At 44.5% G+C, this 24,895-nt stretch overlaps 1 protein-coding gene across 8 annotated transcripts in view; it reads right to left on the bottom strand.

The window, feature by feature from the left end:
• Positions 1–24,895, bottom strand: part of LOC106604545 (LIM and calponin homology domains-containing protein 1) — a 155,935-nt gene that overhangs the window by 12,491 nt on the left and 118,549 nt on the right. For 5 of the 8 annotated variants that reach the window (XM_045718017.1, XM_014199288.2, XM_045718015.1 and 2 more), the window contains 14 exons: positions 19,945–19,983; positions 18,235–18,361; positions 17,922–18,082; positions 17,182–17,668; positions 15,773–16,114; positions 14,199–14,310; positions 13,775–13,905; positions 13,379–13,484; positions 8,775–8,806; positions 8,064–8,186; positions 5,996–6,088; positions 2,896–3,060; positions 566–663; positions 235–405 (listed from right to left, as the gene is read on the bottom strand). In XM_045718017.1, coding sequence (XP_045573973.1) covers positions 235–405; positions 566–663; positions 2,896–3,060; positions 5,996–6,088; positions 8,064–8,186; positions 8,775–8,806; positions 13,379–13,484; positions 13,775–13,905; positions 14,199–14,310; positions 15,773–16,114; positions 17,182–17,668; positions 17,922–18,082; positions 18,235–18,361; positions 19,945–19,983 — 2,187 coding nt within the window. The remainder of the gene's footprint in view (positions 1–234; positions 406–565; positions 664–2,895; positions 3,061–5,995; positions 6,089–8,063; positions 8,187–8,774; positions 8,807–13,378; positions 13,485–13,774; positions 13,906–14,198; positions 14,311–15,772; positions 16,115–17,181; positions 17,669–17,921; positions 18,083–18,234; positions 18,362–19,944; positions 19,984–24,895) is intronic. The other 3 variants (XM_014199290.2, XM_014199291.2, XM_045718018.1) reach the window with 2 other exon arrangements.

The following is a 24,895-nucleotide window of genomic DNA, read 5'->3' as shown; positions in this document are numbered from 1 at the left end:
ATGTTAAAGAAAACCAGTGAAGTAACCCTTTTGGACCACACTATCTACCACATTGAAGAACCCCGGGTTAAGTGAATTATCACTTCTACCTCTAATCAGCAATCATAGGATTCATTCATGCTCCTTAGATGCCAGGTTAGGGTTACACACTCATTTTCTGTCATGGACTATGGACCCCCTGAAGTAGCCTTGGCCCCCCCATGTATAAAACTCTAGTTCCACCACTGCACATACCTCCTGTCCCGAGAGGGCGCCTGCGGGCTGGGTTTGGTGCAGTCTAGTAAGACCTCTGTATTTTGTTTCTTGTTGGGGGGCTGGGGAACGGCCATGGTGGGTGGTGCTCTCTGACCATTCTGCAAACTCGGCGTCAGCTTGTCTGCCTGACTGCTGTTCTGGCTGATTGAGCTGTTGATTAAATGCATCATTCATTTCACTTTTATTAATGACATTATATAGAAAGTCATTATTCTCATGACCATTGTAGGGTTCAAGGTCTCACACACACACACACACACACACACACACACACACGCACACACACGCACACACACGCTCTCAGACTGACCTGACTGCTGTTTTCAGACTCTCATCTCTGGACGCTGTGCTGATGTCACTACTCCTGTCGTTATCTTGTCCTTTCCATACCACTCTCTCTGTGCTCCCCTGGTGGATGAAGAGAGATGAAGACAGTTTCAAAGGGTTAGTTACAATCACCCTAAAATCCACCAAAACACAAAACCTATTGCCTTATGGCACATTAACTGTGGTCATACTAGCCGTTTAATACATTAAAAACTGTTAGTTCACAATTTCACTGAATTAGTGAAGTACACGTCCCTACACATACACCGAGTCGAGTGCCTTTTAACTGTATCGAGTTATGACACCTTAAAATCCACTGGAACAGAAACCACATGGCCTGTTAACAGATTAGATGATATGGGTTTATTAGTCATATGCACAGATGTAACTGCTCTAACAGTGCAGGTCAAAAAAGTGAATGAAACACTAATACAAATAATAATAAAATATACACAGTGCCTTCAGAAAGTAGTCAGACCCCTTGACTTTTTCCACAATTTGTTACATTATAGCCTTATTCTAAAATGGATTAATAAAAAATTTAAAATCAGCAACCTACACACAATACCACATAATGACAAAGCAAAAACTTTTAGAAATTTGTGGAAATGTATTTATATTTAAAAACAGAAATACCTTATTTACATAAGTATGCAGACCTTTTGCTATGAGACTCGAAATTGAGCTCAGATCCATCTGTTTACATTGATCATCCTAGAGTTGTTTCTACAACTTGATTGGAGTTCACCTGTGGTAAATTCAATTGATTGGACTTATGGAAAGGCACACACACCTGTCTATATAAGGTCCCACTGTTGAAAGTGCATGTCAGAGCAAAAACCAAGCCATGAGGTCGAAGGAATTGTCCGTAGAGCTCCAAGACAGGATTGTGTCGAGCCACAGATCTGAGGAAGTGTGTTAAGTTTATGTTTTAAGTATCCCTATATTTCTGTTATTACGGAGCTATCACTCTGTTATTAGTGCGCCTGCGCAGCAGACTCGTTGTTGATGAACCTGGCCTGAGGGCAATGGCAACCATGTAGTGTGCTAATACGGTTTAGTAAACATTGTTAAACTGGAACCTTGTCGTTGTGTCATTTCGAGTTAACAAAGGGTACCAAAACATTTCTGCCACATTGAAGGTCCCCAAGAACGCAGTGGCCTCCATCATTCTTAAATGGAAGAAGTTTGTAACCAACAAGACTTCCATGAGCTAGCCGCCCGGGCCAAACTGAGCAATCGGGGGAGAAGGGCCTTGGTCAGGGAGGTGATCAAGAACCCGATGGTCACTCTGAAAGAGCTCTAGAGTTCCTCTGTGGAGATGGGAGAACCTTCCAGAAAGACAACCATCTCTGCACCACTCAACCAATCAGACCTTTCTGGTAGAGTGGCCAGACGGAAGACACTTCAGTAAAAGGCACATGACAGCCCGCTTGAAGTTTGCCAAAAGACACCTAAAGACTCTCAGACCATGAGAAACAAGATTCTCTGGTCTGATGAAACCAAAATTGAACTCTTTGGCCTGAATGCCAAGAGTCACTTCTGGAGGAAACCTGGCACCATCCCTCCGGTGAAGCATGGTGGCGGTAGCACCATGCTGTGGGGATGTTTTGCAGTGGCATGGACTGCGAGACTCGTCAGGATCGAGGCAAAGATGAACGGAGCAAAGTACAGAGAGATCCTTGATGAAATCCTGAGCGCTCTGGAACAGGTTCTCAGACTAGGGTGAAGGTTCACCTTCCAACAGGACAACAATCCTAAGCACACAGCCAAGACAACATAGGAGTGGCTTCAGGACAGGTCTCTGAATGTCCTTGAGTGGCCCAGCCAGAGCCCAGACTTGAACCCAATAGAACATCTCTGGAGAGACCTGAAAATAGCAGCAACGTGCCCCATCCAACCTGGCAGAGGTTGTGAGGATCTGTAGAGAGGAATGGGATAAACTTCCCAAATACAGGTGTGCCAAGCTTTTAGCGTCATACTCAAGAAGACTTGAGGCTGTAATCTCTGCCAAAGGTGCTTCAACAAAGTACTGAGTAAAGGGTCTAAATACTTATGTAAATGTGATATTTTTACATTCTTAATAAATGTGCAAAAATGTCTAAAAACCTGTTTTTGCTTTGCCATTATGGGGTATTGTGTGTAGATTGATGAGGGAAAAAAACAATTTAATCAATTTTAGAATAATGCTGTAACGTAACAAAATGTGGAAAAAGTCAAGGGATCTGAATACTTTCCGAATGCACTGTATATACATATTTACAACACGTTATTTTAATTTGAAAGGTAACCCAATATAACTTCTCCTCTCACCCCCTGCCTCTCCAGCAGCTCCTGCTTGCGTTCCCAGTCGGCCAGCGACCGGACGATGGTGTCCTGGGGGTCCATGGGCGAGGGGGCATCCCCCCGGATGGGCGAGGGCAGGGTGGAGGAGAGGGGGGTCAGGGGGGCCACAGTCTCCTCTAGTATCCTTCGCTCCTGTGGAAAAAGGGAGGGAATGAGGAAAAGAGGGAGAGAAATAGGGAGGGAGGGAGGGAGAGAAATAGGGAGGGATGGAGAGGGAGAGAAATAGGGAGGGAGAGAAATAGGGAGGGAGAGAAATAGGGAGGGAGAGAGGGAGAGAAATAGGGAGGGAGAGAAACAGGGAGAGAGGGAGGGAGAGAAATAGGGAGGGAGAGAGGGAGAGAAATAGGGAGGGAGAGAAACAGGGAGAGAAGGAGGGAAGGAGAGAGGGAGAGAAATAGGGAGGGATGGAGTGGGAGAGAAATAGGGAGGGAAGGAGAGAGGGAGAGAAATAGGGAGGGATGGAGTGGGAGAGAAATAGGGAGGGAGAGGGGGAGAGGGAGAGAAATAGGGAGGGAGAGGGGGAGAGAAATAGGGAGGGAGAGAGGGAGAGAAATAGGGAGGGAGAGGGGGAGAAATAGGGAGGGAGAGGGGGAGAGAGGGACAGAAATAGGGAGGGAGGGAGAGAAATAGGGAGGGAGAGGGGGAGGGAAATAGGGAGGGAGAGGGGGAGAGAAACAGAGAGGGGGGAGCGAGAGAAATAGGGAGGGAGAGAAATAGGGAGGGAGAGGGAGAGAGAAATAGGGAGGGAGAGGGGGAGAGAAATAGGGAGAAATAGGGAGGGAGAGAAATAGGGAGGGAGAGAAATAGGGAGGGAGAGAAATAGGGAGGGAGAGAGGGAGAGAAACAGGGAGGGAGGGAGGGAGAGAGGGAGAGAAACAGGGAGGGAGGGAGGGAGGGAGGGAAATAGGGAGGGAGGGAGAGAAATAGGGAGGGAGGGAGAGAAATAGGGAGGGAGGGAGAGAGAAAAAGGGAGGGAAGCAGGGAGAGAAATAGAGGGAGGGAGGGAGGGAGAGAAATAGGGAGGGAGAGAGAGAAATAGGGCGAGAGAGAGAAATAGGGAGGGATGGCGAGAGAGAGAGAGAGGGCGGGCGAGAGAGAGAGAGAGGGCGGGCGAGAGAGAGAGAGGGCGGGCGAGAGAGAGAGAGGGCGGGCGAGAGAGAGAGAGGGCGGCGAGAGAGAGAGAGGGCGGGCGAGAGAGAGAGAGAGGGCGGGCGAGAGAGAGAGAGGGCGAGAGAGAGAGAGAGAGAGAGGGCGAGAGAGAGAGAGGGCGAGAGAGAGAGAGGGCGAGAGAGAGAGAGGGCGGGCGAGAGAGAGAGAGGGCGGGCGAGAGAGAGAGGGGCGAGAGAGAGAGAGGGCGGGCGAGAGAGAGAGAGGGCGGGCGAGAGAGAGAGGGCGAGAGAGAGAGAGGGCGGGCGAGAGAGAGAGGGCGAGAGAGAGAGGGGGCGGCGAGAGAGAGAGAGGGCGAGAGAGAGAGAGAGGGCGAGAGAGAGAGAGAGGGCGAGAGAGAGAGAGAGGGCGGGCGAGAGAGAGAGAGAGGGCGGGCGAGAGAGAGAGAGGGCGGGCGAGAGAGAGAGAGAGGGCGAGAGAGAGAGAGAGGGCGGGCGAGAGAGAGAGAGAGGGCGAGAGAGAGAGAGGGCGGGCGAGAGAGAGAGAGAGGGGCGAGAGAGAGAGAGAGGGCGGGCGAGGGAGAGAGAGAGGGCGGGCGAGGGAGAGAGAGAGAGAGGGAGAGGGAGAGAGGGAGGGGAGGGCGGGAGAGAGGGAGAGAGGGAGGGGAGGGCGGTAGAGAGGGAGAGAAATAGGGAGGGCGGGAGGGAGGGAGGGAGAGAAATAGGGAGGGAGAGAGGGAGAGAAATAGGGAGGGAGGGAGGGAGGGAGGGAAACAGGGAGGGAGGGAGGGAGAGAAACAGGGAGGGAGGGAGAGAAACAGGGAGGGAGGGAGGGAAATAGGGAGGGAGGGAGAGAAATGGGGAGGGAGGGAGAGAAATAGGGAGGGAGGGAGAGAAATAGGGAGGGAGGGAGAGAGAAAAAGGGAGGGAAGCAGGGAGAGAAATAGAGGGAGGGAGGGAGGGAGAGAAATAGGGAGGGAGAGAGAGAGAAATAGGGCGAGAGAGAGAAATAGGGAGGGATGGCGGGAGAGAGGGAGAGCAATACGGGGGGAGGGAGAGAGGGAGTGAAATACGGGGGAGGGAGAGAGAGAGGGAGGGAGAGAGAGAAATAGAGAGGGAGGGAGGGAGAGAAATAGAGAGGGAGGGCGGGCGGGCGAGAGGGCGGGCGAGAGAGAGAGAGAGGGCGGGCGAGAGAGAGAGAGAGGGCGGGCGAGAGAGAGAGAGAGGGCGAGCGAGAGAGAGAGAGAGAGAGAGGCGGGCGAGAGAGAGAGAGAGGGCGGGCGAGAGAGAGAGAGAGGGCGGGCGAGAGAGAGAGAGAGGGCGGGCGAGAGAGAGAGAGAGAGGGCGGGCGAGAGAGAGAGAGGGGCGGGCGAGAGAGAGAGGGCGGGCGAGAGAGAGAGAGAGAGAGAGAGAGAGAGAGAGAGAGGGAGAGGGAGAGAGGGAGGGGAGGGCGGGAGAGAGGGAGAGAAATAGGGAGAGAGGGAGAGAAATAGGGAGGGCGGGAGAGAGGGAGAGAAATAGGGAGAGAGGGAGAGAGGGAGTGAAATAGGGAGAGAGGGAGAGAAATAGGGAGGGCGGGAGAGAAATAGGGAGGGCGGGAGAGAGGGAGAGAAATAGGGAGAGAGGGAGAGAGGGAGTGAAATAGGGAGAGAGGGAGAGAGGGAGTGAAATAGGGAGAGAGGGAGAGAAATAGGGAGGGCGGGAGAGAAATAGGGAGGGCGGGAGAGAAATAGGGAGGGCGGGAGAGAAATAGGGAGGGCGGGAGAGAGGGAGAGAAATAGGGAGGGCGGGAGAGAGGGAGAGAAATAGGGAGGGCGGGAGAGAGGGAGTGAAATAGGGAGGGCGGGAGAGAGGGAGAGAGATAGGGAGGGTGGGAGAGAGGGAGTGTTTTTATTCAGTCAGCAGTCACATTCATACACGCATGCACACACACACTCTCTCTCACATGCACTCACACACACCTCCTCATGGTATCTCCTCTCCTCCTCTTCCACCTCTCTTTGCGCTCTCTCCCACTCCTGTTTCAGCTTCTCCTGCTCATGCTGGTACTTCTCCTGTTACCATGGCAACAAGAGATGGCACACATTCATCATCGATGACATGTCATACAGACAGACGGATGGAAAAGATGCCTATTGGGCCATACCTGGCCATAAAGCATATCGGGGTTGTTTTAGTAACTATCTGAAAGTATGGATCACTCTCCCTAAAACATGATGATGGCTGATGACACTTTGCTTCATGAAAATCCAATATCTTGAAAACTTCACTGCTGACATGCAAAACATGTTGGGATTGTATCAACAAGGAACTAATGAAAAAAAAATACCAACAGAGAGCTTTTGAGTGTGTTTTTCCTTGAAAGATGGTGTGAAATGTGTAAGACTCAACTTCAGACTCCTTTTGAAAGATGAAAACATCTGATTAACTTAGATTTCGAGTGAACTATCCATTAACATTGGATTTCATCTGAAATAAATATATTGTGTTAGTTCAGGTCTGTATTAAGTACCATTGAGAAGCATGAGCCAATCATGAGACAGGAAAAAGTGGGCATACACAAACATAGCGAAGCATGAGCCAATCATGAGACAGGAAAAAGTGGGCATACACAAACATAGCATGCGTGTATGATGAGGGTTGTAAAGATAGAGAAAAGACATTCAAAAAGCTGCCAACCAAAGAAACAGACACACCATGCACGGACAAGGTGGTTTAGGAGTCAAAGGTGACAAGGGTTCATGCATCAGCAAAGCAAACCCCATGGGTGGACCTCAATAGTCTAAAATGGCTTTCTTTTCTCACCTTCATCAGTACATCTATAACTCTGAGAATATAGGTTAGGTGAGGATGAAGGAAAGAAAACAAGGAGACAAGGCTATTTGGAGTATTGAGACACCCTATGACGGGTAGGTAGAGGAGGAGAGCGAAGTTGACTGGCAGCAGATTTGGGGCTCTGGCAAATGAGTGTGAGACATGTAGGTCATGCCATTGCACACAGCTTTTATTGTGCAATGCTGCCGCTGTGTGGCCACTGTGCACAGCATTGGGGGTCGACTTCAGACTCAGAGCAGGCAGATGACTAAGCAGGATTGTGGTTAATTGAAATGTGTCTGCAAGCTAACAAAGTTAGCACCTGCTTTGGGTAAATGTAACTGGTGCTGCAGACCATAGATTCAGTAATCAGTAGGCTTATTCGGGCTTATCTTTAGCTAATGTCAATAGGGCATCATGCTAACTCAGGCCTAGCTTTAGCATGCTAACTCAGGCCTTTTGTTAACATTATTAGCAGTATGCTAACTCAGGCCTAGCTTTTGTTAACATATTATTAGCTGTATGCTAACTCAGGCCTAGCTTTTGTTAACGTGCATTTAGCAGTATCCTAACTAAGGCCTAGCTTTTGTTAACGTGCATTTGGCTGCATGCTAACTCAGGCCTAGCTTTTGTTAATGTGTTTTTAGCAGCATGCTAACTCAGGCCTAGCTTTTGTTAATGTGTTTTTAGCAGCATGCTAACTCAGGCCTAGCTTTTGTTAATGAGTAATTAGCAGCATACTAAATCAGGCCTAGCTTTTATTAATGAGTATATAGCAGCATGCTAAATCAGGCCTAGCTTTTGTTAATGAGTATATAGCAGCATGCTAAATCAGGCCTAGCTTTTGTTAATGAGTATATAGCAGCATGCTAAATCAGGCCTAGCTTTTGTTAATGAGTATATAGCAGCATGCTAAATCAGGCCTAGCTTTTGTTAATGAGTATATAGCAGCATGCTAAATCAGGCCTAGGTTTTGTTAATGAGTATATAGCAGCATGCTAAATCAGGCCTAGCTTTTGTTAATGAGTATATAGCAGCATGCTAAATCAGGCCTAGCTTTTGTTAATGAGTATTTTGCAGCATGCTAAATCAGGCCTAGCTTTTGTTAATTAGTATTTTGCAGCATGCTAAATCAGGCCTAGCTTTTGTTAATTAGTATTTTGCAGCATGCTAAATCAGGCCTAGCTTTTGGGTCTTTAGTAGCTTAAACTCTACCTGAAGCATGCGCTCCTGCTCTTGCTGCCACCTTTCCTGACGCTTTCGCTCCTCATTTGGGTCCCAAGACCAGCGGTCGCCCCGCTTAGCCTGGGCCACTACCGGGGATGACACCTGAGTGACCTGATAGAGCCCATCCAGGGCTCACACACACACACACGCACCAACCCACATATTCATAAACCAAAGTACACACACATCCACAGAAAGGGAAGAGAGGAGACAGTTGATCTACAACAGCACTATGTCCATGCTAGCCAAAGGTGTCCTACTAAGGAGAGAGAAAAGAGCGAGAGATGAGGGGATGAAGAGCAAGGCTGGGCACTTTGTACATAATCCTCATCTGATAGGTTGAGCCAATGAACATTTACCAATCAAGCATTGGGTCTTAGGGAGGTCCTAAATATATTAGAAAAACAACAAATGGATTGTGCTCAGTAGACAAAACGGAAGAACACGCTCTGAAATGGAGTGAAACGGGGAGCCAATAATGAACTTGCCCAATAAGAAAAGTTTGTTTTGGTTTCACGGTTTTGCTACTGTGTGCCCTAATGAATACAACCCTGGATTGTCTGTTAAGATGCATTGTATCGAATGCATTGTGGACGGTATTGACACCATTTTGTCTCAACCAGATGAGAACTAGTAAAACCCACTTTAGAACTCTACCAGGAAAGATTATAGCAGATGGAACAGTTAGAATGGACTCACCGCTGCTGTACCATGCTCCTGCTCTGCCCCCTCTATGGAATAGAGATACAGTGAAAAAGGTAGTCGGTTAGAAAACAAACATCGTTGAAACACAGGAACTGATGCCGAGTCATTTCATTTGGCAACTACACTGTCTTTGTGTGAACGCATGGAAAAAGCTATTTAAATAACGAATGTCAGGTAAAGGAATGAGGGAATGAAGTGAAAGGTGGCAGGGAACAAATCCAGGTGATAAGGGAACAAATCCAGGTGATAAGGGAACAAATCCAGGTGATAAGGGAACAAATCCAGGTGATAAGGGAACAAATCCAGGTGATAAGGGAACAAATCCAGGTGATAAGGGAACAAATCCAGGTGATAAGGGAACAAATCCAGGTGATAAGGTATGAAGGTGAATATTGAGTTGCTGAAAAGCTACAAGCTGTGTGGTATTTGTCATTACTGAGTGGCTAACAATTCCAGTTTCCTGTGTAAAAGTACACCAAAAATATACATTCAACAATGCTTTAACACTTTACAAAAAGTTGCTCTTACTTACTTACTGACTTTATTGTCCCCATGGGGAAATTTTGTTGCAGTGTCATGTACACGTTTAAAGTGGCGTTTAAATACAAAACAAAATTGACAATACAACTTTCATAACAGTTACATACCAATAAAACATATATATTTTTTAAGACTAGCCTGCTGGCCTTACTGAGTCGATAGGAACATTAGCCTGAGCTATTTAGGAGGGATATCACACCTGGCACAAATGATTGTCTAGTCCTTTTTTTCACTGCCGAGGTGTGCCATATACCTGCGCCCAGAGTGGAGTAGTTCAATGTCCAGGTACAGGGGGTGGCTTAGGTCTAAAATGATTTTGTGAGCCTTGCGGAGGGCCCTGATCTTAAAGATCTCATCCAGGTCTGTCTGTTTGACTCCAAGTACCTTGCTTGCTGTGGTGATAATCCTTCTCAGCATATTTCTCTGGCTCACAATGGCATTACCAAACCAACAAACAATACAAAAACTTAAAATACTCTCAATGAAAGATTTGTAAAACAGTCAGTATAGTCTACATTAAAAGAGCTCAGCTTTTTGAGAAAGTACAGTCTCTGTTGGCTCTTTTTGTAGATAAGGTCTGTACATTTACTCCACTGAATCTTATTGTCCAAGAGGACACCCAGGTATTTGTATTCCTCTACAATCTTTATATTCTGACCTCTGATAGATGTTGCAGAGGTAGGTGTTGTACACTTCCTGAAGTCTATGCACATCTCTTTGGTCTTGTTGGTATTGAGGACCAAGTGTGATTCCAAGTGTGATTCCTCACATCAAGGCAGTGTCATCAGCGAACATAACGAGGTGTCTGTCAGGATGGGAACTAGTACAACTATTAGAGTACAAGATGTACAGGAGTGGGGACAAAACACATCCCTGAGGAGAGCCTGTGTTGGTGGTGCATATGTCCGACACATGGGGACCTATTTTGACTCGCTGTGAGTGTTGGCTCAGGAAGTCCAACAGCCACAAAACCAGCGCCCCATCTAAGGAGAAGTCCCGAATGAGTCTCTGTGCCAGAATGTAAGGCTGGATTGTGTTGAAGGCAGAAGAAGAGTCAACAAACAGAACCCTAACATGGGATTTGGCACCCTCTAGATTAGAGGTCGACCGATTAATCGGAATGGCCGATTAATTAGGGCCGATTTCAAGTTTTCATAACAATCTGTAATCGTTATTTTTGGCCGCCGATTTGCCAATTATTATTATTATTTTTACACCTTAATTTAACTAGGCAAGTTAGATTAAGAACACATTCTTATTTTCAATGATGGCCTAGGAACTGCCTTGTTCAGGGGGGATTCGGGGATTAGTTTTTGCAACCTTCTGATTACTAGTCCAACGCTCTAACCACCTGCCTTACATTGCACTCCACGAGGAGCCTGCATGGCAGGCTGACTACCTGTTACACGAGGGCAGCAAGAAGCCAAGGTAAGTTGCTAGCTAGCATTAAACTTATCTTATAAAAAACTATAAATCTTAACATAATCACTAGTTAACTACACATGGTTAATGATATTACTAGTTTATCTAACGTGTCCTGCGTTGCATATAATCGATGCGGTGCCTGTTAATTTCTCATCGAATCACAGCCTACTTCGACAAACGGGTGATGATTTAACAAGCGCATTTGCGAAAAAAGCACTGTCGTTGCATCAATGTACCTAACCATAAACATCAATGCCCCTAACCATAAACATCAATGCCTTTCTTAAAATCAATACACAAGTATATATTTTTAAACGTGCATATTTAGTTAATATTGCCTGCTAACATGAAATTGTGTCACTGCTCTTGCGTTCATTGCCTGGCTTGTTACGAACTAATTTGCCAGAATTTTACGTAATTATGACATACCATTGAAGGTTGTGCAATGTAACAGGAATATTTAGACTTAGGGATGCCACCCGTTAGATAAAATACGGACCGGTTCCGTATTTCACTGAAAGAAAAAAACATTTTGTTTTCGAGATGATAGTTTACGGATTTGACCATATCAATGACCTAAGGCTCGTATTTCTGTGTGTTTATTGTATTATAGTTAAGTCTATGATTTGATAGAGCAGTCTGACTGAGCGATGGTAGGCACCAGCAGGCTCGTAAGCATTCATTCAAAAGCACTTTCGTGCGTTTTGCCAGCAGCTCTTCGCAATGCATTGCGCTGTTAATGACTTCAAGCCTGTCAACTCCCAAGATTAGGCTGGTGTAACCAATGTGAAATGGCTAGCTAGTTAGCGGGTGCGCGCTAATAGCGTTTCAAACGTCACTCACTCTGAGACTTGGAGTAGTTGTTTCCCTTGCTCTACATGGGTAACGCTGCTTCGAGGGTGGCTGTTGTCGATGTGTTCCTGGTTCGAGCCCAGGTAGGAGCGAGGAGAGGGACGGAAGCTATACTGTTACACTGGCAATACTAAAGTGCCTATAAGAACATCCAATAGTCAAAGGTATATGAAATACAAATCGTATAGAGAGATAGTCCTATAATTCCTATAATAACTACAACTTCTTACCTGGGAATATTGAAGACTCATGTTAAAAGGAACCACCAGCTTTCATATGTTCCCATATTGTGTGCAAGGCACTTAAATGTTAGCTTTCTTACATGGGACATATTGCACTTTTACTTTCTTCTCCAACACTTTGTTTTTGCATTATTTAAACCAAATTGAACATGTTTCATTATTTATTTGAGGCTAAATTGATTTTATTGATGTATTATATTAAGTTAAAATAAGTGTTCATTCAGTATTGTTGTAATTGTCAATATTACAAAAAAACAACAAAAACAACAAAAAAAAATTAATAATAAAAAAAAATAATAAATAAAAAAAAAAAATCAAAAAAAATAAAAATCAATAAAAAAAAAAAAAATCGCCCAATTAATCGGTATCGGCTTTTTTGGGGCCGTCAATAATCGGTATCGGTGTTGGAAAAATCATAATCGGTTGACCTCTACTCTAGATGTCTATAGACCATGTTAAGGAGGGTAAGAATGGCATCATCAACTCCTCTGCTAGGCTGATTGGCAAACTGAAATGGGTCGAGAAGCTTCTGGGTGACACTGAGAATATGACTTTCACAAGTTTCTCAAGGCATTTCATTACTAAGGATGTCAAGGCGACGGCCGTAGTCACTCAGCACAGAGGGATGAGATGCTTTAGGAATTGGTATAATTATTGAGTTTTCCCACAATACTGGCATGTGTTGCTGGTCGAGTGAGGATTGGAAAATGTCTGTAATAACACCAGTCAATTGTTCAGCATAGTGCTTTAACACATGTCCACTTATTTTGTCTGGGCCTGGGCTTTTGTATGTGTTGCATTCTCTGAATAACTTTAAAACATCAGACTGTTTAACAACAACTCTCCCAAACATTTGTAATGATGCTTCCATTTGTTTTACCTCAGACACAAAGTTGTCTGATTCAAATCTTGAGAACATTCAGTTCATTAGCCATATACCTGTGTAGTAACACTGTAGTTATACGTAACAATGTTGTATTAACATTGTTACTATAGTAATTACAGCATTATAAGACCAACTTAATGTAAAATATAGTGGGGTCCACAGGACTCCAATAATAAATGACAAAACCAGTAGAGTGAGGAAACAGGTTTCCAATGCTGTCACCCAGCCTCCAGGGAAGCCATGGGGAAACCCTGTACTATGTATGAGTACGTGAACCCCAAAGAGGGTTACAGGCAAGCTCAACTAAACAGTGAGCAGTTTACCTGGCGTGGTGAAGAACTCCCAATGTAGGCCTAACCTAGGGTTGCTGGTGGATAACTGGCACTGTTAGCCAGCTCTACAGCACAAGCAAGGAGGGGGGAGGAAGGAAGGAGGGTAAGGGGTGAGGGGGAGGAAGGAGGGAGGGTAAGGGGGTGAGGAGGAGAAAAGGAGGGGATAGAGTTCACAAGCAAATACAGAGTGCCAGTTGGAGATGCAAAGGAAAAAAATAGTTGGGTGTGTGATAGCACAGCTGAGAGGGCTGCGGGAAATAAAGACTATTGTGAAAAAGGCAGTTTGAGGTTCGTTCTGTTCTGAAAACAGATTTTGCTTACCTGTTGTGGGAGCTTCACATGGTGGTTTGTTTCTGACAGGTCCTGGATCAGCCAAGGTAGCAACTTCATCTGCTCTCTGAGACGACTCCAGGCTGGGCTCACTGACCTAAGATCATCCCAGAAAAGTCAGAAACACAATGATCAAAACATGACATGGGGATTCTTCAAAAATATTTATAGTTAGAACGTAGCAGAGAGAAATTTAATTTATAGAGTTTGTGATACCCTATTCTACACAGTATAGAATCAGGTCTGTCCTACATAATGCATTTCTATCTGAAAGTTCTATGGCGCTGCACACTCCTGGGTACGGCTTCTGCTTGAGGTAGAGCAGCGCACAAATGATTGGCTATTCGCAGCATTGGGGGCCATTGATTGGTTGGCAGGTGATCTCACCGGTGAAGTCATTGGTTGAGCTTGTTGTGTGGCGTGCTCTGATAGGACTGGACGGAGGACAGTGGCGATCTGTCTAGTCGCTGTGGCATTCATACACACTTCTGTTTGTTCCTTGGGAGCTTGTTGTGACTCTGAAAACCAGACAGATACATGTCTAGGTGAATCAGAGCAAGGCTCTGCATCAGAGTCTACAGTAAGCCCAGACAGTGGGTCCTAATGTGACTTTAACCACAGGAAGACCAAGTTGAATAATTTGTTTAACAGCTTAAAGCGTTCATTTGCTAATCAGACAATGAGTAATAAATGACTAGAATGCACATCAAATAGCAAAAGGATTTGATGGGTTCTAGAAACAATATAAATGGTCACCACTAGGTGTCAGAGTAGCAGCAGTTAGTCTCCGAGGTAACACATAGGGACAGACCTGTAGCTGGAGAGGGCTGTACTGCAGTCTCTGTTGTGTTGGGCTCCTCCCCCAGCGGGCCTGCAGCAGACCTGCCTCCCGCCTCCACGAGACACTCTGTGCTCTGCAGCTCCTGTAGGGACACCCACAGGAAGAAATACTCTGATTATGCATCCTCCTCCTTCCTTTTGTTGAAGTCATGACCTTTCTGACACAATGTTGCTTTATCCTATCTATGGACTGTAGATTAAGAACAACACATATAGCCTTTCAGTCAGCAGTTTGCAGCGGTGGAAAAAGCACCCAATTGTTATACTTGAGTAAAAGTAAAGATATCTTGATAGAAAATGACTTGAGTAAAAGTGAAAGTCACCCAGTAAAATCCTGCTTGAGTAAAAGTCTAAAAGTATTTGGTTTTAAATATACTAAAGTATCAAAAGTACATTTAATTGCTAAAATATACTTACGTATCAAAAGTAAAAGTATAAATCATTTCAAATTCCTTATATTAAGCAATCCAGACATATAATTTTTTTTTTTAATTTACAGATAGCCAGGGGCATGCTCTAATACGCTCACATAATTTACAAACGAAGCATTTGTTTAGTGAGTCCGCCAGATCAGTGGCATTAGGGATGACCAGGGAGGTTCTCTTGATAAGTGTGTGAATTAGACAATTTTCCTGTCCTGCTAAGCATTCAAAATGTAATGAGTACTTTTGGGTGTCAGGGAAAATGAATGGAGTAAAAAGTACATTATTTACTTTAGGAATGTAGTGAAGTAAAAGTTGTCAAAAATATAAATAGTAAAGTACAGATACCCCAGAAAAACGACAGGATTGGTGGGTCCCCCGTGGACAGCTGAGCTAACTTAGACTAATGTGATTGCATGAGGTTGTAAGTAGCAAGAGAATTTCCCAGGACATATTCATATCTGATATTGGCAGAAAGCTTAAATTCTTGTTAATCTAACTGCACTGTCCAATTTACAGTAGCTATTACAGTGAAATAATACCATGCTATTGTTTGAAGAGAGTGCACAGTTATGAACTTGAAAATGTATTAATAAACGAATTAGGCACATTTGGGCAGTCTTGATACAACATTTTGAACAGAAATTCAATGGTTCATTGGATCAGTCTAAAATGTTGCACATACACTGCTGCCATCTAGTGGCCAAAATCTAAATTGTGCCTCAGCTAGAATAATACATTATGGCCTTTCTCTGGCATTTCAAAGATTGTACAATACATTTTTTTTAAATGCATGTTTTTTTCTTTGTATTATCTTTTACCAGATCTGATGTGTTATATTCTCCTACATTAATTTAACATTTCCACAAACTTCAAAGTTTGCATATCCTTGCTACAGGCAGTTAGATTTGGGTATGTCATTTTAGGCAAAAAAAAGGGGCGGATCATTAAGAGGTTTAAGTAGTACTTTCAAGTATTTTTACTTAAGTACTTTACACCACTGACAGTTTGTCAAGATGCAAGCCACAATTTACATTGTTCCAAGTCTTTTCAGACCCTTTTGATAACGTATGTTTTTTTCACAGAAACAAAGCCGGCTTGGCTGCATGTATTGAGTGCTCACCGAGGGCAGTGAGGTGGGCCGGCTAGGCGGGGTAGACTCCTGTGCATTACCCTTCTCCTGGGCATCACTTTCTCCTGGCACTGAAGAAGATATCACTGCGGTGCCTGTGCTTGTGCCACACTGTGCCACAGCTGGCATGGCTGGTAATGGGCTCGCCCTGGGGGAGGGGCTATGTGTGGGTGGGGGAGTGGCCTCACATGGGGGTGTGTCAGAACCATCAGAGGAGGCTGTAGGCGTGGCAGGGGAGGGGTAGAACCGTAGAGGGGAGGTCCTTCCCTCGCTCTCTGGAGTGGTGACCTCATCGTTTCCCATGTCGCCGTTCACTCGCAGCAAGCCGTCCACCTGAGTACACAGGTTAGAGACTGAAGGCTTAAAGAACACACACGTATGCACATACATACTACAAAGATGCATTTCGATGTAAAAATCCAACACTAAAACACAATTTTAGAGACACTGTATCCTCACCAAAAATATCCTTCAGACAGCAATACAAGAACAGTCAACTGGGGTGAAATCTCCCAAATTCCACAGCAACGACTGCAATATGACCACACAGTTCTACTCCAGACCACCCAGACCGGAAGTTGCCCCATGTTGTAAATAAAACCGTAACTGATTCATGTAACTCTGGCCTATAAGCTATTCAGCTAGCCCGATAACATGCTGGGACTGAATGAAAGGCTGTAATGCATGTGTGAGGAGGGCAGAGTACTCCAGACACACAGGGGGGTTGTTGAATGAAGGGGGACTCACTACCCAGAATCACCCCCTCAGTCTGTGTGGTCCTCTGTCTGCCCAGAGACCCACTTCACATTGAGAGGAACTACTTGTCAACTTCTTATGTCAATACGGAACAGAGCCCCCCATTCAGGCTCCCCTCAGCTCCAAATAAGAGATTCCAGACACAGAAGTGGAAAGAAGTCCCGGTTTGTTCCCATAATAACCCCAAAGCATGTTATCTTCCTTTGGAATAGGCCCATTTGGCAAATGGCTCTGAGGATGAAAATGAACATCCTGTTATGCTGAACTGAGATGTTGCAACAGACTTTGGGGAAGAAGGAAAAGGGATTTATATCTTTTTTGTCTGAAAACATGACACCCAATCTCCATGGTTTCTGTCTTCTATTCTAATTTAAATGCCAAGATCAGGGTTCCATTTACACAATACATTTGTGCGCCCTTGGAAGACTAGGCTGAACAAAACATTCAAACTACTTTGAGGGAGGAGTGACGAACAAGCCCACGGCCCCCCTGGTAATTTAAACCCTTGTTCAAACACAATGTTACAGTAAAATACACTAGTGATAACACTGATAAAACCCTTGTTCAAACACAATGTTACAGTAAAACACACTAGTGATAACACTGATAAAACCCTTGCCATTAGCTGGCATTTTGTGCCTCACCTTGCCTGGCCTGGGTCCCACCAGCATCTGCAGGCCCTTGGGTTGATTGTAAGGCTTGGGCATCAGCAAAGGCACAGACTTGGGTGAGACGGCCCGGATAGAGGGGTTTGGTTCAGGCTTGCGCGACCGAATCTGGGGGCGATGAGACAGACCCTGGGGGAACCCCACCACCTGGGCCTCAACAGTAGCGGTAAACTTGGGTGCCGGGAGCGACTGCTGCCTCAGGTACTTCAGGGGGCCATTTGTATCTTCTTCCGGGGAGGTGGGGGTGGGAGAACAGGAAGTGGGTGTGAGGGTGAGACGTGTGTTGGTGGTAGCGGTGGGATCCTCAGAGATGCTCCTGTCTAGCAGTTTGGGCAGTTGCAGGCGCTCCAGCACCGCTTCACTGATGGTGAAGCGCTGGGCGTAGCGGTGGAGGACCAACGCCGCCTCCTCAGGGGTGCGGGCCAACCGGTAGGCCTCGCGGAGGTCGTTCTCACGACGCTCCCTAGGGGAGGAGAGACGGGAGGACAAGATGAGACAGGGGCCATGTGACTGGCTACACACTGACAAAAGCATAATTGTTGAAACATGCTATGATCCCCTGATGCAATTATAAAATAGGTCGAGGCCAGGATGAGATAAAAAAACAACAGGCTAGGAGAGAAGAGAGTAGGTAAAGGCCTATACTGTACATGGAGACAACCAACAATATGGAAACCAGGGTTCGATCTAAAATGGAGGATTTCCTTATGACGTACTTCTCCTCAACAATCTCCCGGTAGGTTTTGATGCTCTTCCTCCTCTGAGAGATGGCCCCTCCCTCACCCGTCATCAGCTTCTCCATCATCTTCCTCTCTTCCTCCTTCTTAATCAGGTCCTGGGAGACGCTTCTCCTGCGACTCTTCCACCGGGCTAGGTCCTAACAGACAGACAGTAGATGTATGACTGTATGAATGCGTGAGTGTGTAGGTGTGTGTGCAACTCTATGATAAAGTGTGAGTAAGTGTAAATGTGTGTATAAAAGTGTATTAGGATGTGCGTGTGTGTGTATGCGTGTGTGAGAGTGCTTACGTCCTGCCAGTGGTCCTCTTCCTCCTTCATCATGTTGTACTGGTTGTGCATGAGCTCGTGGCGCACCTGGCTGTGGTGTGGCAAGATGGCGTCCTCCTCACAACGCATGTCAATCATACTCACACTCCTGAGAAAAGAAAAGAAGAAAACTTGGATATGGAAGGAGTTATAGAGAGATTCACTGGGAGAGAAGTCATGTATACGGTACAGACAGAAAGAGTTTTATTTTAAGGCACATTAGATGGAGTAATGTTTGGAGTTGCCGTAGTGATGAAAGTTAAGCCAGGAAAGGACAAACAGGGTCGGTGGTCAGATACACCTTCTGTACTCAAACCCCAAAAGGAACTCATCATGATTCTGACAATACCACACATATTATTGGATATTACTCTTCTGTATATATTAGTTTGTATTATACTGTGCTAACCATGCAAAACAGAAGGCAGCAAAGATAACGTTAATAATTAAAGGCAGATTATAACATGTAAAGCAACATGCTATCAAAAGGTCATATCAAAAGGTCATATATACAGTAGCCTATCTGTTCAACAGCACAGAGCATCAGTTATACATTTTATCCAGGTTTTGCTTTGAGAACCACAGTGAGATCCTCATACCTTGTACAGTGCTGGTACATATCCTTGTTTGTGAGTGTATGCGACATGCATCATATGGTGCGCTCTCTAGTCTCTCTAGCCTTCCACAATTTTCAAATGTTCTGGCTGAACAGCATCTGCATGTAATAGAACATCAGTTTGGCATAGAATAACTACGTCTCTGCCTAAGTCACCATCTTATCTGCTTGAATAAAATACTAAATAGTAGCTAGCAAGATGGAGATCACAGAGGTTATTTTTAATGAGTGCATTTCGCAAGTGGCTAGTTTACATCAACTACCTTCACTAAAACTGACCATCTGAAAATGTCTGAAACCCTACCTCTTTAAAGAGTATCTTAAATAAATCCCATGGTGCCCCCCACCCCAAAAAGAATAATGTATGCACTAATGTAAGTCGCTCTGGATAAGAGCATCTGCTAAATGACTAAAATGTAAATGTTAATGTAAACCACTGCAAGGTTTTGCATGCAAACTTTGGTTTTGAATCTTGACATTCAGGCATGTCTGCCTCGTGATTTGTTGGGAGAGTTATCTGTCTGAAGAGGACCCACCCCAGAACAATTTCTTCCCCCCTTATCGAAGTTGCCAAAAGAGTCCGTCATTGAAATCAGACCCTAGTCACTGCTGTTGCCTAGGGTTTGGGGGTTTACGAGACTATGAGCTGTCCACAAGACAGGAGAGTGATCTAGGTCCTTCCTATTCCACAGTAGTTCCTCGAAGGCTATAAGAGACACAGCAACTCGGTGAGGCTGGATAAGTGATTCACAGACATTTGAGTGCACCCTTGTAGTTAAGATTCATGCACATGTCTAGAGTTCCAGCGTTTGCTTTTGAGAGTGAGACATGCAGATGACAGAAGCACGTTACAAACACAAGCATCTTAATTTGAAGTCAACCGCTAGTCCCTCCCAACTTCTGCCAATATGACTGAATAGGATGGGTGTAACATGGTTAAAAGTCCAATAGTCCAGAGTTACACCCATCAGCTCCTTACAGATAGACATGTCTAGAAGCAGGCATACTTGGTGGGATACTTGGCAGGTGTGGTTTAGCAGGGATGTGCTGCCGATGGGTAACAAAGAACCACTTACTCTGGGTCATCTGATACACTAGCAGCTCTGTGACTGAATCTACAAAAGCAGAGACATGGAGAAAGAGCACAAACACTAATGAACAAACACACAACTACAACACATACAGATCTGGACACACAAGTACACAATGCAATACATACAGATATGAGAATGTGTGATATAAGGAATATAGGGGGCGTGCTGAAAACACCTGTAGGTTTACTCTATGGGTTACCGTTGACAACAGTATGAGCTCTTTGTAAACAATTATGAAAGTTTAATGAGACACTATAGGTTCAGTATTATTACAAAATGAGCAATTACTGTCTTAAATATCAGAATGATGCGATGGGTTTACAGTATAGTTGTTCTGGCTAGATCTACAGACTGATAAAAACAGTGTCCATTTGAACACAAGGTGGCACTCTAAACAAGAACACAGCCAGCTCAGCACTTGGGGAGAAAAACCACTGAATTCACTGCACTAATATAGGCCTCTACAGCATATTGTATGGCGCAGATGGAAATGATCTCATGATGCAGTCTAAAATAAAACTAGCATTAAAAAGCATGCATATTTTATTAGCCTGCTCATAATGCATCTACAAAGCTGGGGTTCTTCGTCTTTCGCCAGAACAATACCCAAATTGGAGGTTTGGGTTAACCGGGTTTGGGTTAAAGTTCTGGGCCACAGAGGGCTTTTAAAGCTGCCTTTCTGATGTTGGGAAGGGTGCGAGTTAAAGTGTGTCTTGTGGTCCTATTAAGACTGGCCACAAGATGGGGAGACCCAGTGACGAGCGGTCTTACAAAACAGACAGCAGAAATTGTTTTACGGGCTGTATGTATTTGTCATATCTGCCACACAGAGCGAAAGGCCATTTTTCTACTACTACCAGTGCATTCTAGTAATAGAGTTTAAGTCTACTGTATGTAATATGTTTACCATGTATGCATATATTTGCAAGTGTTTAGGCACATTCAAGCATACATGCGCAGCCCTGTATATTCAACAATTATTAAATAGCAACACTCATTGGACAAAGCTAAGAAAGTAATACAATGTAAATATGATTGAGGGAGTTGCTGTAACCAGTGTGTATTGGAAATGGTCAAATATCAGAGGTCACCATGCAAGGTTATTTAAAGGTCACTGTCATTTCTTCACATGCGTAAAAACATACAAACCCAAATGAACAAATAAAATATATATTTTTAAGTATAAATAGAGAAAAGTCATGCATTCTTCACATTTGCCATCCAGAGGTGTGCATCACTGCTCGAGGTCATGGCCACATGCGTATGAAGCAGGATTTCTAAAGGTCTACTGAAGGATGACAGGTAATGTAGTTCTCTGTATCTGATCTGTGTAGGCTGGGAGAAACCCAATATGTTGTGGCTGTTATGGTGTGATGCTCCTCCCTTAGCCAACTGAGCATTTTGTATCGGTCTCTGAATCCTAGTCAATGGACGATAGGCTCACATTGGCGGGGGGTCGTCGTCAAGCCAAGATGGACATTTCCCCACCGCTGGTTTGTCGCCCTCGCGACCTTCAACCTCCGACTTGCCCATGCGACCCTGGCAGGTGATGGTCAGTGTGGTGGTTGCCCCGGCTGAAGGAACAGGCAGGAACTGGTTTGGACCAGTGGTGCCGCTGTGTTTTGGCGAGGTAAGGGCACGGCGAGCCCATACGTCGTCATTCCTCCCCGTGTCTGTCGCTAGGGATATGGACAGCCCCACCTTCTTTTGCCCTGCCTCCTTCCTGTAAATCATGGGAGGGAACTTCCTGGTTGTGTCCAGGCTGGCCCTGGGGCTAAGGGGGCTCGTCACGATGATGGAGGTAGTCATGGGGCTGGTTGTCAGGGATGACGGACGGTATAGTTCCTCGGAGCATGAGCGGGCGGGGCTACTGCTGAGAGAGTGGTTCGGTTAGCATTGACCAAGGTCGTAGGGCATTTCACATTATTTCACTATTGAAATAATATAATAAAGCAAAATTAGAATATCCAGATAGTTGAAATTTAAAAAAAAAAAAAAATGTTTTTAAGTCTCTTGACCAATCATAATTACGCAAATGCACATGACAGAGGTAAACAGCGGAAGGCTGCTTTCTCCAGTCGTTTTTGGCAAAAAGCAACAGGGTCGTTCCATGTTATTTCATCAAGCCATGACACCTAGCATCTCAGATTGTCATGAAATGGTTTCTGGAGTTAGAAACAGATCATTCAGCAACTTTATTTTGTGGAAATATCATTTTCTCAGAAAAATTAATCTAATTAATTGCACCCAAATTGACCATAAACATTTTTAAGGATTCATATAATATTCAATAATTATAGTACCCAACATCCAATTTGGACCACACATTCTTCAAACTTTGTTCACCTAATAGTAGGAACAGTACCATTTAGCGGTTAAAATCTGGTGATATCAGGATGATGGATGGGACATAAACCTAAAAACTTAAATTACTAGTTTCTCTGAACAGGGGGGAAAAATCTAATTAACTAAGAATACATACATAGGATGAAGAAACAATACTCCGATCCGCAGCTCCATACTACTTGAGACAGAGAACTGATACTATATACTTGTTTTGGGGTGAGATTGACGTGGGGTATGGGGGGTCCGTGGGTGACTTGACAATTTCTTTGGATTCCTCATGTCTTACTCATTTTTAGAAAAATATTTGGTACTATATTTATTGAATATTATCTGAATCCTATAAATTAAAATGGGCACAACCAATTTGGGCACAACCAATTAGCTTAATTTCTCAGAGATTAACTGATATTTAAAAAAAATTATGTTGCACAAATGCTTATCTTAACTTTTTCTAACAGAAATAATTTCAGAACAATCTGAGATTGTCAGCGTCAAAACACTTTCTTGTTCTTTTTGAGGTGGAACCACACAACAGTGAAAGAGAAGTCTGATTTTCGCCATAATATAATTGATTCTGTTACAAAAAGGTTTTCTGGTGAGTGTCTTGATTTGATCGGTTTCAGGTCTTTTGGAAACTCTGTTAGGTGCACGCTTGTAATTGCTATTTGAAGTGGGGAAAATAGTATACCGATGTCAGGACAGCCTGGAGGGCTAAAGGCGCCACAAAAACTATATTAAAAAGTTTGTTTTACAAGTATTTCAAATTACATGGTATATCCTTGCAGGCAACAATATCACAAGGATTATCTAATTTAATTCATAACAAAGCATTAAAATAGGCCGACCAAAAAAAGTGATCCAAAAATAAACTCACTCAAGTAATCGAATAATAACATCCATTCAGATATCCGGATATTAGATTAACCATGCCCATCCTGTAATAGTCGTAATATAAAGACATTGGCATAGACTCGAAAGGGTTTGTTCATAAGGGTTGTGGAACCATTTCAAACACAGATGCAGAATCATACCCAAACACACAATATCCTATTATAAAAACTCACATTAGTACAGCTGGAAGGTAGATTTGTGAAGAAAAGCAGACCAAACACTAGTGACTCACAAAGATTGTATTGGGAGAAAACCCACAATACCCACCCCCGGGAAAAAAATAAATATATTCTTTGCTTGACACATAGGCGCAGTTAACTTAAATAGCCCCACTTTTAATAAAAATGGTCAATACATGGTTCAAGTTACTAAAAATTACTTTTCTCTCCACCCATATTATACTAGGCCTTACATTCTACGAGAGTCATTTTCATTATCACACCGTTACCATCGAAAATGTGGACATGTCTTCTGTTAAATTATCTAATGTAATGTCCCCTTTATGTTCAGGATGTGTGCCATTGAGAATGTGTACGCCATATCCCAGCCCAGGTCAGGGGCGGTAGGACCCCTCATTTCCTACTTCCTGAGGGTGGGTTCCCTGTGTGTTGGATAGCAACAACAAAAAATCTGTGTATGTCAAATACTGTAACACAGTATAGGTAAGCTAGCTAGACTATGGCAAGTATTTGGTGTGTGCGTGCAAGGCTGCGTCTATAACAAACGTGTGTGTGTGTGTGTGTGTGCTTGAACAACCAATGTGTTTCCAATATACAAGGGCAGCATGGTGACTTGCTGATTATCTCCAACCAGTGCCATAGACCCAGTCGGTATTAAATAGATTGTAGCAGCCCTGCCCATCTCTGGGGAAAACAACCTGTGGTTACCTAGGTTACCCCATTGGTTCACAGCAAAAACGTTCAAATGCAATTTTCTTGTCGTCTGCTTGTTTTAGTCAATTAAAAACGACATTTAAGAACTGTACAACATGTCTAAAGATTACTTTTAAATATTGCCTTCTCCCGAGCGCAGTGTTGCCAACTTAGCGACTGTCGCTATATCTAGCGAGTTTTCAGCCCTTCATCGACTTTTATTGGTAAAACATTCTAGCGACAAATTCAACTATTTTTCAGGCTGCCTTTGGGGACTTTTGACAAGGGGGCTTTCTATGGTTTTAATTGCATTTACCAATTTTTCCCACTGAATTCTGCCGCAAACAACTAAAAGAAGCCACAGCAACGGCGCACTCACAGGCAGAGAAGCACCAGGAGAGGGGGGATCTGGCGGTAAAGGGGACAAAAAAACGCTGCGTCGGGGACCTCAAATTGGTACGGTGACTTCGTTGCAGCAACCACAAAAGGTAATCTAGCAACTTCTAGCAACAAATCAAAGAGCCAATAATGGATCTCACTGAAAGATATAGTTGGCAACTCTATTGTAGGGCTTCCCTCATGTCCCTTTTCATGACGGTGCTAGCAGCCACGTGACTACAAACAGACTACAGCTACAAGTAGTAAGTGGAGTTGCAAACGGACTGTACTAAACAAGTTAAATGTCTTACCTGTGATTAAATGTTTTCCACACACATAGCTACATGTAGTCTACTTGGACACCGGGTCCCCACATTTCCCACTCTCCTACGGTGAACAGCCTGAAGCCACAGGGCTCTTATCGCAGGCTCTATTTCCCTGCGTGG

Source organism: Salmo salar, chromosome ssa05, assembly GCF_905237065.1.
Source record: "Salmo salar chromosome ssa05, Ssal_v3.1, whole genome shotgun sequence".
Taxonomy (NCBI): domain Eukaryota; kingdom Metazoa; phylum Chordata; class Actinopteri; order Salmoniformes; family Salmonidae; genus Salmo; species Salmo salar.
This window is presented reverse-complemented; position numbering and strand designations above follow the sequence as displayed.